We start from the raw sequence: 13,785 nt of genomic DNA, 5'->3' as shown, positions 1-13,785 counted from the left end.
AGAACCAGCTGTGTGCTTGAAACATCTTGTGCAAAGAATGTCTTGTAAAAACAAGGTTTCTATTGTGAACTTTTTGCTATTTGAGGTTCTGCCATGACCAAACCCACTAACTATACTGTACTTTTAGTGATCTTCCCATGCTTTATGGTTCTAGACAGGATCAAGCCATGCAGAGTTTACAAAATGAAAGGATAAGTATTTCTTATTTCTTAACTCTTTCTGATGAAAGAGTTAACTCAGATTTTCCAAAACCTCAGAATAAACAAGGAAGGACTTGAGACTCAGAAGCATGTTTTGGAGTGAGTTTTTAATCAGAAAATTATAGTTACCTAGTTCATCTCCTCCTTTACAGAAATTTGCTATTATTAAAAAAAATATTCATGGGATAAGGAATTCCTCCTTAGAAAATATTTTCCTGACTTTCCCTTTCCATTCCATATTACATCTTACTGTGTCCTTCTTTTGAATAAATAAAATTCAGAGGTTATTTTATTAATAAATATTTCCTTTTTTCCCCCTGAAATCTGAAAATAACATACAGTATAATAAATATGGAAAGAATATAGCTCTGATGTACTTCAGCAGAAAATTGGCCACCTGAAGGATAGGGTGTTCTGTCTCCTGAACAATCTAATATCTGTTATTTCAGAAAAAGACGTAAGTGCTCCATAAAGCTTTAAAGACTGTGCTATGGCGCCACATAAATATACAGATTTTTTTCCTCCTGTCACTGGACTGGAGGTTGAAAATGTGAAAAACTAACTTTCCTAACAGCATGAAAAGAATTGCCAACCTGCAAAATTAGTTTATTTCTGAATGTCTCAGTATGTGTGTGTGTGTGAGTGTTTATCTCTCTCTCTCCCCTCATGAAATACCATAATGGGAGTAAGTGGGGTATGAAATTAGACTACAGAACATTTGTTCCTAGCTGATACAAATTAGTAATATTTTTGATTGGTCAAAGGGCTTGAAATTGTTGAATTTGGACAAAAGTGAAGGGGAGGAAAACAGGTAAAAATGCACAAATATTTTTGGGAACATTGCACCTAGTTTTAATGAGCTATGGATATGATGCAAACAAATCCAAAATCAGATGTTTTGATTTTAAAAAAAAATCAACATTTTGAGTTTTGAGCTGGAAAAGTACAATGTTTTCATTTAGAAGTAACTCATTTTTGTCTACCAGTATCAGTCACTGACTTTTCCCTGCATTGACCTAATATGAAACTGGAAGTTTGTGAGGCTAGGTGTTCAGTCATCTGGTGGACAACTTTTTCAGGATCTCACTGTGAACATTTGGCAAGTGTGACATCTGTGTCCTGTGGAAGTTTTTTGTGGCTAATATCTGGTGGTGGAAAAATCCTGTTTCCTTCCCTGTGACAAATTGCGCCTGCCCCTACCAGAAGGGCAGTCAGGATATTCCATGGACATAATAGAATTGGAAAAAGACCATGGCCACTGGAAGTGACCTTAGATCAGCTTTTTGCTTTCAGTCTGCCTCGGCTTGAGCTCTCTAGTCATTGCAGGGCTGTCTAACCTGTTTCTTTCCTTCTCTCTGTCTTCCTAGGGGAGATGGAGGAGCTGGAAGCACTATGGCTCACTGGCATTTGTCACAATGAGAAGAACGAGGTTATGAGCAGCCAGCTGGATATAGATAATATGGCAGGTGTCTTCTACATGCTGGGAGCAGCCATGGCCCTCAGTCTCATCACCTTCATCTGTGAGCATCTCTTCTACTGGCAATTCCGCCACTGCTTCATGGGCGTCTGCTCCGGCAAGCCCGGTGTGGTCTTCTCCATCAGCAGGGTGAGTGTCATTAGCTAGCGGGGAGGAACACAGGATTTATTCAGACAGTCCTAGGTACTGGAAGTGGGGAAATCCACCGACACTGTCTAACACACAGGTGGCATAGAGTGGTGGTCTGCAGGATAAAGGCTGGCATCCTTTCACCATTAATGTTGCAAGTATTTTTCTGTGGCATCTCTGGTCTCTGCTGGATTGTGGTCATGGAAAGGGAAATTTCACATGGAAATGAAAATGCAGTATAAAGAGAAATTAACTCTAACATGGACAGTCAGAAGTCCCTAACCAAAAGCGACGCCCTAAACCATGCAGAAATTCCTTCCAGAGAGGAAGACCACATGAACTTAGCAATTGCTTTATACAAATCTGCCTTAAGGTATAATACTTACATTTAAAGAAGATTCTAGTAATTTCTGAGTCATCTTTCTGCTATTAGTGTAGCTAACAGTATCCCATTTGGAGCTTTTTTTTCTTCTTTCAAGCCGCTGGTCCTTTCCCCTGATCCATGCTGAAGTGAGGTCAAATCTCAGATTTTTGGCCTCAGTGTTCGATGTAACAGAATTAACTTTGCTTGTGCAAGGAGTATATAATTGCTACATAAAATATTGTTAAGGAAAATGACAAAGCGTTTTGAATGCAGGGGCACAGCCGCTCTTCTATATTGTTAGTTTCTAACCTGGTTTAGTCTGGAGATGAGGTGGGGGATTGTGTTTGGTGGTCCTTAGCTAAATACAGATTCTTTCATTCTGAGGTTATCTGTTAGACCTGGGCCAGGTTGGTGAAAAGTCTGAAAAGTGTTAATCACCTGCTAGCTGCTGAGAAACCATAGTAACATGGTGTGATGGTGTCCATTTCAGAATTGACATTAATCAGCAGGTGCCATTTGGCAGGCCAGGGAATAAATGAGCCCCTTTCCTTCTACTCCTAAGGGTAGCTCTTGCAAACAGTTTGTGTTGTGGATCAAAGAGCTGGCGGGAATGTGGAGGAACCAGGCATGTCTGCTGTCTGATTTGAGGTTGAAGAGAGGACTTTCGCTTTCAGGGATGTCAATTTGGAGCCTGTTATCACTGTTAAATTTAACAGAATGCAATTAAAAATTCTATTGTACTTCACTCAACCAGATGCAAAAGACCTAAATACCCGCAGTCCTGCTCTTTCTCTGTTTCTTTTTCTAATCTGTACTGGTGATTAATGTTGCTAAGTTTATGACAAATGAAGCTGTTCCCTTTTTAAGATAGCTTCTGTCTTGTTGATTCACTGATGTCCAGATGAATTTCAAGGGCCAAACCAGACTTTCTTCCTCTCATCCACACAGAATCATTTGTCTTGATGCTTTTGTTCACAAGGATATTATTTTCCCCATTTGCAATTCAGTGTTACACCTACTAGGTTTGAGTAACTCTTACAGATGCAAGCAGGTATTCCTGCATCCCACAGATATGACATGAAGCAAAGCAGAGGAAGAGGAATGGAGGGGAAGGAAAAAATGTGAGGGGCAAGAAAGAGGGGCAGAACAGCAAGGGTTGGTAGAGCAAGTCTGGTTTCATTTGATTTGATTGCGCTTCATGATGGAAGTCTGACAGGCCTTGCTGTCCTACAGGAACATGCTGTTACTGCACAGCTTCCCAGTCCAGATCCCCTTTTGTGTATTCTTTGCAGGACCACTCACCTTCCTGCTTTCTCTCATTTCAGGGTATCTACAGCTGCATCCATGGCGTGGCCATCGAGGAACGCCAGTCAGCAATGAACTCCCCCACAGCGACTATGAACAACACCCATTCCAACATCCTCCGCCTGCTTCGGACAGCCAAGAACATGGCCAACCTGTCAGGGGTCAATGGCTCACCGCAGAGTGCCCTGGACTTTATCCGCCGTGAGTCGTCGGTCTACGATATCTCTGAGCACCGCCGCAGCTTTACCCACTCAGACTGCAAATCCTACAACAACCCCCCTTGCGAGGAGAACCTCTTTAGTGACTATATTAGTGAGGTGGAAAGGACCTTTGGCAACCTCCAGCTGAAGGACAGCAATGTGTATCAGGACCACTACCACCACCACCACCGCCCCCACAGCATTGGCAGCACCAGTTCCATCGACGGGCTCTACGACTGTGACAACCCGCCCTTCAATGCCCAGTCGCGGTCCATCGGGAAGAAGCCCTTGGACTTGGGGTTACCCCCTGCCAAGCACAGCCAACTGGGTGACCTTTATGGCAAGTTTTCCTTCAAGAGTGACCGCTACGGGGGCAGTGGGGCCCATGATGACCTGATCCGCTCGGACGTCTCTGACATTTCCACTCACACGGTCACCTACGGCAACATCGAGGGCAACGCAGCCAAGCGGCGGAAGCAGCAGTACAAGGACAGCCTGAAGAAGCGCCCAGCCTCTGCTAAGTCCCGGCGGGAGTTCGACGAGATAGAGCTGGCCTACCGCCGGCGTCCACCTCGCTCGCCTGACCACAAGCGCTACTTCAGGGACAAGGAAGGGCTACGGGACTTCTACCTGGACCAGTTTCGGGCCAAGGAGAACTCGCCGCACTGGGAACATGTGGACCTGACAGATATCTACAAGGAGCGGGGAGATGAGTTTAAGCGTGACACGGGAGGAGGAGGGGGTGGATCCTGCACCAACAGGGCCCACCACAAGCATGGCTCGGGCGAGTTTGGAGGAGGCAACGAGCACAAGCATGGCGTTGTGAGTGGGGTCCCGGCACCGTGGGAGAAGAACCTGACCAACTTAGACTGGGAGGACCGGCCTGGGGCTAATTTCTGCCGCGGTTGCCCTTCTAAGCTGCACAACTACACGCCATCGGTGGTGGGGCAGAACTCCACCCGCCAGGCCTGCATCCGCTGCGAGGCCTGCAAGAAAGCGGGCAACCTGTACGACATCAGTGAGGACAACTCGCTCCAAGAGCTGGACCAGCCGCCTGCCCCCGTGCCCGTGGCCACCAGTGCCACCTCCTCCTCCAAATATCCTCAGAGCCCTTCCAATTCTGCCTCCAAGGTGCAGAAGAAGAACCGCAACAAGCTCCGCCGGCAGCACTCCTACGACACCTTTGTGGACCTGCAGAAGGATGACTCGGCCCTGGCCCCCCGCAGCGTCAGCCTCAAGGACAAGGGCCGCTTTTTGGAAGGGAGCCCCTACGCCCACATGTTTGAGATGCCAGCCAGTGAGACCACATTTGCCAACAACAAGTCCTCAGTGCCCGCCACCAGCTACCACCACCACAACAACCCCGGCAGCAGCGGGGGCTACATGCTCAGCAAGTCGCTCTACCCCGACCGGGTCACCCAAAACCCTTTCATCCCCACTTTTGGGGATGACCAATGCTTGCTCCACGGCAGCAAATCTTATTTCTTCAGGCAGCCTGTGGTGGCAGGAGGGCCCAAAGCCAGGCCAGACTTCCGAGCCATCGTCACCACCAACAAGCCGGTGGTCTCAGCCCTTCATGGGGCTGTGCCAGCCCGTTTCCAGAAGGACATCTGTATAGGGAACCAGTCCAACCCCTGTGTGCCTAACAACAAAAACCCCAGGGCTTTCAATGGCTCCAGCAACGGGCATGTTTATGAGAAACTCTCCAGTATTGAGTCTGACGTTTGAGTGAGAGGGGAAGAGCGCGGGGAGGGACTGGGGGTGTATGTGGAGCGTGGGAGGGTGGGGTGGGATCAATCCCATCAGCTACTCTCTTGGGTCATCCTTAGTTTGTGGGATACTGGAGTTCTGAATAGTGCAGCACTGGTGACAAGTGCCACCTCTTTGGTTTCCCCTCTTCCTCCTCCTCTTTCCCATCCCTCCCCTTTTATCTCTTTTTCCATGTTCTCGCTCCTCCCATTCTCCTCCATTCCTGGCCATTGCACTTTACAGTGACGTCGGAGTTGGATATCCTCGCTCGTGATTTCAGGAAGGGGAGAAAAAGGCAGGGAAGGGGTGGGCTGAGGGGGAGCGGCAGTGACTCTAGCATTTCATTCTTGCTGGCTCCCGGCAAAGGCATGTGCACACACACGGGTGTGTGTGGCAGGAGGAGACAGCAGAAGCAGAGTAATGGACATGCAGGAAAAGGTGCTTGCTCAGGCAACTCTTCCTAAGACTGCCTAGAAAAGAGTAGTGTTTGAAGACGTGGAGAAAGTGAAGGGTGAATAACACGACTAACTTGATGATGCACTTATATGTTAGCTATACTGAGGTTCTCGTTACATTATTTTGTGAAGACTATGGGGGTTTAGGGCTGAAAAAAAAATATATATATATTTGCGTATATGCTGAGAAATTTACGCTAAAATTTTGAATTGTCTGTTGGGGGATGTGGGGGGAGGGAGAGAAGGCTTGTCTGCAGGTCTGGCTAGTGGTTTCACTATGGCTATTGCAGCCATTGAATCTGTGGCAGACCAGCGGGAGAAATGGAAAGGAAGAGGGGCCTGAGTTTGGGAAAGCAACCCTGGACTCAGGGAGGCTGCTGGGATCTCTGACAGACGACGCTGGTTTGCACTGAAATGAGAAGAGTTTGGGGAAAGTGGCGCAGGATTGGTTCGTTAGCTGTGAGTTGCTCTCTAGTTGTGACATAACTTCAGGGGTGGGAGCAGTGTATAGTATGGGTTAGCCTATACGCGAGTATATACGATAACTTTATACTTGAAATGTCTGCGGAGAAGGCAAAATAAAACCATGATCCTATAAGGTGTCTGGATAACAAACACAGTGGAACAGAGCTAAAGAGTAGGGAAAGGTGGGAAGGGAAGTTTTGTCACTGTCACTTCAGGGCACAGCAAGCCCGTTTTGGCATGTCCTTTCAGTGAGGAGGGCAGGGAAAAAAGGGTTTTCATCCTTCTGCCCTCCCTATCCTTGGCCAGTAGGTTGGAACAAAAGGAATAGGGTGCCCTCTGCCAATGCTGGCATGGTGCTTGAGAGGAAAAAAAGTGCCATGAAAGGGTGCGTGTGGTGGCGGTGGTGCTGGTGGACTGTTTCAATGCCTCCTTGCACATGTGGAAATGGGAGGAGGGTGTGCGCACCCATGGGAAATACATGTGTATATTTACTTTGAATGTACAGGGGAAGTACGCGGCTTGTCTTCCTGGGAAGGGGTGTGCTTGAATAAATGCCAGAGAGCACAGAAACTTGTGCCAAGGGCTGAAGACAAGACGTGCAAGGCTGAGATGCGTGTGTACATGTACGTGTGCCTCTGCGTGCGAGAGAGAGAGATACTAGCACAGGTGCAAAGCTGGAATAGCCTAGGGTTTCCCATCCCTGCAGTTGTAGTGACAGCTTTCCTGGTGCACCTAGTATCAATAAGAGTGGTTTTTTCTTTCCATTGTATCATTTTAGATGCAAGTTTAACTAAAGGAAAGGGAGCAATGGTAGGAGTGAGAGGTGGAACTCCCCTTTCATATGTCTTCTTTCTCCTGAGGTGGGGATGTGGGCTGACCTCTCCCATCCTGAGAGATATGGCAAAGTCTCTCCTGTTTGTCCTGGGTCTGTCCTAGTGTCTCGATGACCATGGCTCAGCAGGGGAAGGGCTGAGAGAACCCTGTGCTGAGGGCATGGGGACACTGCTGGGGACTGACTCTGAAAGGAGATGGCAGCCCCGTCTTTATGAGCCACATTTCTTGGAGCTGAAAGCCACCTCTCTCACATTCCTCACCGCACCCTGGTTGATTTTATCTTATCTTTCTCTTAAGCCAAGAAAAGGCCTTTTATTTATTTACCTATTTATTTTATTTATTTTTTAAAGCTGGGGCGGGGGGAGGGTGGGATTTGCCTGTAAAGTCAAAGAGTGTGAGGAGAGGGTGGGCAGGGTTGGTGAGGGGAGTATTTTCTTATATTTCAGTGAGGAAATTAAGGAGGGAAGAGGGGGAGAGTCTTTGTAATGCCACCCCTTAGTCTTCAGGGTAAGGGAAATTCTTATTCTTTCCCTCTTCTCTCATTACAAAGACAAAAAGGAACAGAAAAAAAGAAAAAAAAAAAAAGAAACCAAACAAATTAACAGAGCGATCTGCAATCCAGAACACATGGCAGCTTGTCAGATGCCTCTGACAGTGGCCACCAAGAAGGCGTTCCTTTCATTTGTAAATATTTCTTTTTTATTGCGTTTTTGTATAAATTGGTGTTTCTCTTCTCGTGAATATTCAGGTCGTGGGGTGGGAGGGAGGGGAAGTTTGTTTCTGTTCTGTTTGTTTTCTACGACTTTTCAGGCTGCGTTTTTGGAAGCGGTTTACGCGGGTCGAGGCCGTATGAATGAGAAAAAAAAAAAAAAGAGAGAGAGAGAGAGAAACCCATGTGTGTTGTGTTCCCCTGAGGCCCCCCGTATCGCCCTGTCACCTTTATCTTCATGAATGGAAGACGCCGGAACGTCACTTCAAGCCTTGCCAGCAGGGTTTCATGTTTTGACGGGAACACCCCCAATTCCTTTTTGCATATAAACTCTCTGTACCAGCATCTCTCTGTGGAGTTTGGGCCTCAAGGCACTACGCTGTCTTGATAGTGGTGGGGTGAACCATCAAGTTGGCCGCTCAGGTTGGACCATCACTTTGACATTAAGAGACTTCTCCAATGCTACTTTGGTTTAGAAATCTTGGACCTGGGAAAGCTCGTGATAATTTCTGGTATTTCCTAAGGGCTTGGGGGGGAAGCTTGACAGCTGGCGAGGGCAGCTAATCTCTTTGGCGGTTATCTCGGTACTTTTCCGTCCCTCCCCACCTGGAACGAGGAAACCTGGAGGGTGTCTCTGCAGGGAAATTAAGCCGAAAACAAACCAAAAAGAAGTTAATGGAACTTTTTTCAAATCTCTTCTTAAAGGTTCTGATTTTTGTGTTCTGGGGTGAAAGTTGGTTCGTATTTTCTCCGAACTGGTCTGTCCCTTGTTCCACTGATTGGCAAATGATAGTTTGCCAAAATCATTATCTAGTGTTGATACTGTTGTAGCACTGTTAACACTCCGAGTGCTCTGCAAATATTAACTGTGCCACAAACCACTCAAATGAATGCTCTAGGGCAACCAGAAAAGAAGAACTGGAAATTCTGGACTGAACCACTGGTCTAACCACAGGAGTCTGGTATTTTGCCTTCTCCCACAATAGATTAGGCCACGTGTCCATCAGGTTAATCCTTTCTCCTATAAGCGATCTTTTCTGGTTGCTTTGTTTATTTTAGTTCTGACAGGTCAACAAGTTTTGGGACAGAGATGAAGGGGAGAGGGTGGGAGGGGGGAGGGTGTAATTCATAATCCAGAAAATAAATCAATGATGTTATTAAACTCTGATTATATATTTAGAATTTTAGATTTGGTGTATTTTCATTCTAAGTATTCAAGTGAATCAATCAGGTAATATTAGCAGCAGGTGTTGTCTATACTAGAAAACCACCCACGTGCTGTTTATTACCTGTCCAGAAAAGAATGGGATTTCATACCAGAGCCTGACAAACTCCACATCCCCTCCCTTGCCATTTCTCTCTCTCTCCTCTAGAAACACCAGTATTTTCTGGGGCAGTGGCTGGGAACATTTCCCCTCTCTGAAGGTTTCTGCACACAAGAATACCAAGCAAAAACCATTGCGTCCTCTACAGTTTGGTGACCTCTACTGTATATTTGCAGCCAGCCTCCTGGGAAAGATTAGGCGCCTTTGGCAATGTTTCTGACATTTGCCTCCTCACTCTAGCCCTAGGCATGGCTCTCTGAGTGGTATTTTCATGAGCCATGTTCTTCTGAAGTGGTACTGGAGTGTATGTACTCAGCTGAAGCAGGATGTGTATGAAGGAGATGGAGGAAATATTAAAAAAAATATCAGAAATTTGCCACACATGGTGGAAAGCAGCTGGCAGGTAGAACTTGCAGCCATGGATCTCCACACCATAAACCGTCTTGGAGTATTCACACCAGCTTTCTACTGTAGCGCAACACAACACAGGCTGGTGTAGTAGTTCTCTGTCTCCCATCACACCTCCCAGTGAGGACAGTATCAGAATTTGCCGTGTCACATCATAAGAGGGAAAGAAAAGCTGCAGTCAGGACTTGTCAGTTGAGACAATGAAGCACATCGGCCCTGCCTCCCCAGCAAAAATCCATCCCGTTCTCTCTAAAATCCAGCATTTGTTGTCAGAACTCTCCAGGCGAGAACCCCAGTGGGTTCAAAATGCTCAGCAATATGCAAGTATGAACTTTACCTGGAGGGAATTGATGTTTCAATTTCCAGCGCAGGAGGGGGAAGAGGTTCCTTTGTGATGTCCTGAAGGATTTGGTGGAGGAGTTAAGAGCTGCCAGGATGGGCATCTTTGCTTCTGACTTCTTCAGCAATGCATGCTGAAGTTGAGCTCCTCACTCCAAGAAGACACTAGCATCCATCTTGAATAAAGCCCCTTTGTACCTTCAAATCAGGGTTGTTTCTCACAGCAACATTGCCAGCAAAAGAGAGAGGGGGAGACAGAGAATGAATATGATGGTGGTGACAGGTTAGAGTGATCAGAGATACCTCAGGGATCTTTATAGGCAAGTCTTTGCTTTAGAGCTTTCTATCAAATGTGGCATATCCTCCCACCTCCATTGCTTATCAACAGATGGAAGCAAGCCTGGGAACACAGCCAATGATCAGACTTAGGCCTTTCACACATCCTCCACTCCAGTCAAGCAACCTTTGATGAGCCCTTCCCATGGAGAAGGGTGGGAGGTTGCACTTCCCCACGTATTTTTGGTTGCCAAAAAGAAAAGAAAAGGGGAGGGGATAAAGATGAGGAGTGCTGATGAAGGGACTTTGTGCTGACTCTCTGCACCATCGCTCTAAGGAATTATGCTTCACCCTTTCTGCTCAATCCAAGCTGGTGAAGGCTAGGGTCCAATTATGCTGCCTCTCGGTGGCATATGCCTGGCTCACCACAGGAGCCCCTGGGAGCTGTGTGCGAGAAAGGAACTGGATTGCTGGCAACGAATGGGGACAGACTCCAGGCCACGATCCCCGTCTGCACCCACTCTTTCCCATAAGTGCTTCCCTGCTGCTCAACACACCTGGCGTGTCCACCTGGAACACACCTACCATGCTGCTGGATGCTGCAGGGCACATTGAGATAGTAACTAGTGGGACCCGATTGTTGTCCCCACAAGGGCTTATTTTCAATTTGCAGCCAAATAGATTTCCAAGCCATAGACCCTCGCTGCATTCACCCATCTACACTTCCCTGTGGCTCCCTCTCTCCTCCCCCCTCAAAGGCAAACTGGGGCGCTGACTGTCTCACTGGCAATACTAATACTATTGCTTCATCTTCATCACGGGCTCTCTGGACCTCCCTGGGGCTGACTGCAGGCAGACCTGGGTGTCTGCCATTAGAACGGCAACAAAAACCACTTTGCAATTGGCTTTGAGTTCTTTCTTAATCTCTTGAGCATCCCCAAACTCCTCTCCTAGCCATGCCATTTGAGTGAATTCTGGCACCCTTCTCTCATTCCTGACAGCAAAACTGACACAGCATGAATCTGCTTGCATATAGAAAAGGGCATTGAAATCCTATCGCAGAGAGCAGGACTCATGTCTGCCGACACCAAGGGTACAGTCCCTTAGGTGCTGAGGTAAAGGAGGATCTCTGTGATGTGTTAGTAGTTACAGATCTCTTAACCTGCTGGCCTCCTGCCATTAAAGGTTCACAGAAAGCACCAGTATACACTCCAACAGGTCAGAAAAAAATTCCACGCTGTGGGACAGGGGTTCCTCTGGGCACGGGCACACGTACGAGACATACTGGGGAAGTGAAACACACGCAAACAAACCTGACACAGCAGGAAGCTGTGAGGCTTGCGTGCCTGTACGCGCGCGCGCACACACACACACAGACACACGCACGGTACATTGCAGTACGCTTAATGACTCTGTCCCACAATGCATTTTTGCCAAGTAGGAACAACGTGACCTTTCCTAATGTTCTGCTGGTAGTTATTTAATTTATGTATTCATTTTGTGACTTTTACATCATCTGCTTTCTTGACTGCAGCATTACTGTGTAAATATGTGTGTATATATGTACAGAAACTAACTCAAGCAATTATATTCAGGTTGGGAAAAGGGTGGGTTTTATATCTGTACAGTATTTCCTTATTAAATAATGGCATGGGGGGGTTGGGAAAGTTAACTTCTAAATTGTGGTTTTATTGGTCTGTGGTGTTTGAAGTTGTTTCAGTGGTTGCTTTTGCTGGTTCGGAAAGTTTATCTGGATGTTATATGTGTGTGCCAAGAAAGGGTCCCCAAACAGGGGAGGTTTGGGATTGGTGAGGGGTGGTGGGTAGCAGAGGGTGTTAATAATTTCCTGTAATAAAAGCTGTGTTGATTGCTAGGGACTGTTTGTGTGAGGCACAGGGCTGTTTCCTTCTCTATGTGCTTTGCTCTTTGATTACTTTCTCTTCCCTGGTCCCCATTGTCTTCTCCCTGGGATGTCAGCAGAGTACATTCATTACTGTGGATTGCAGGGATCTCTCTCTGGGCCTTCATCTCCTGACCAACTCTTCCATCTCCCTCTTTCACTGGCCTTCCCAGTGCCAGTGGGAGGGGAGGTGGTGTCATCTCGGACGCTCTGTGCCATTCTTGTCCACTTTGCTTGCTCTCCTTTAGACCCACTCTGTCTTTCCTCTAAGCAGAACCTCATTTTCAGGTGCTTGATCTCTCTAGCAGTTTACTGCCTCATCTCCCTGGCCTCTTATCTACTTATTTCCCATCTTACTCACACTGATTCTTCAATTTCGTCTTTATGCCTCTTCTCTCAGAATGACTTATGCTGGCTGTTTGCCCACTCCGCTCCTCTTATTACTGTCTTGTTGCTCCGTTGTCTTCATCAAACTGTGCGATGCCGTACAGAAGATGAGTGAAGGGCAGGCCTCTACTTCCCCTCTCCTGGAAAATTCTAGCCCTGACCAGATTTTTAGAAGATCATATTTGGTAGCTGTTTTTGACTTCTCTGTCACTTTCACTGAGGTGGTGTTCTGCTCTTGCCCACTCAAGAAATAACAAATGATCAGTCTGGCAAATTAGCTAGTGCAAGGAAGCAGCGAAATTGTCTTTTCTGAGAAAGCCAAGAGAAAGAACATAATTTCTGTCCTCGATGGCTGGATGGTGAATTTAGAGCGGGGACAGATACAGTTTTTATCACTCCAGGTTCCTCCACACCAGGGTCAGTACAGTATCTTTGCTTTTACTCTATGTGAATAAAGCAAGGCTACCAGGAAGACGTATGCTATCTTTTAGAAGCACAGGGGCTACCTTCCTTTATTGCCTAGAGGCCATTGACTTGTAAACATCTACATGATGTTCTGCTATGTTGCAAACCTGGGAGTGAATGTCTGGTAGTATTTGGTCCCTTTCTGTCTGACAAGTCAATATAAGCTGGTGCTTGGCATGAGCTGCCTAGGGTTTATGGTCTAGTGTCATGTCAGTAAGGGAGGAGAGTGACAGGGGGTGACATGGTGAGTAAGCACAGACAGAGCCAATGTGAAACTGGTAGAGGCACTAGGCAGATGCCAAGACGCCTCCCTCCTTCCCTTTTGGACAACTTGCATTGTCCCTTAATGAACTTCTATCAACCCCCCATCCTCCACAGCCATAGCACTGCCTGCTCATCCCTGAAGACACCTGGGTTTGCTGATCACAGTCTGAGAAAGGGCCAGTCAGCCTCTCCGTGTCTGCATGTGTGTTGCCATGTGCCATGGTCTTTGAGGGTTGGAGCTGTACTGTGTGAAAGCATATGGGCAGTGCAGGGACCAATGGAAAGGGTCAGCATGCCCAGAGGTTATCCAGAGCAGCAGTCTTCTCCCAGCTGCAGCTAACTCTTGCTCAACCTGCCATTGCAGGCCTGCATCTCTAATTTCTGAGTGGGAGAAACCACTACAGCCACATGGGGATGGAGCTCTGCTCAAAGGCGTGAGCAGGGTAGACATCCCTCTCATGTACCCTTGCTATGACCTTGGCATGGCTCTTCCAGCATGGTCCACAGTGGCCTGTGTACTTGTGAATACATAGC

General features: G+C 47.1%; 1 protein-coding gene across 2 annotated transcripts in view; it reads left to right on the top strand.

Annotated features, from left to right (window-relative positions):
- The window catches only part of GRIN2B (glutamate ionotropic receptor NMDA type subunit 2B), a 209,538-nt gene extending 203,507 nt beyond the window's left edge, over positions 1–6,031 (top strand). For both annotated transcript variants that reach the window (XM_074577022.1, XM_074577013.1), the window contains 2 exons: positions 1,568–1,806; positions 3,496–6,031. In XM_074577022.1, coding sequence (XP_074433123.1) covers positions 1,568–1,806; positions 3,496–5,403 — 2,147 coding nt within the window. In that variant the 3' untranslated portion in view covers positions 5,404–6,031. The remainder of the gene's footprint in view (positions 1–1,567; positions 1,807–3,495) is intronic.
- The last annotated feature ends 7,754 nt before the right edge of the window (positions 6,032–13,785 follow it).

Source organism: Larus michahellis, chromosome 1, assembly GCF_964199755.1.
Source record: "Larus michahellis chromosome 1, bLarMic1.1, whole genome shotgun sequence".
Classification (NCBI taxonomy): Eukaryota; Metazoa; Chordata; class Aves; order Charadriiformes; family Laridae; genus Larus; species Larus michahellis.
Note: the sequence above shows the minus strand (reverse complement) of the source record. Positions and strands in the feature narration are given on the sequence as shown.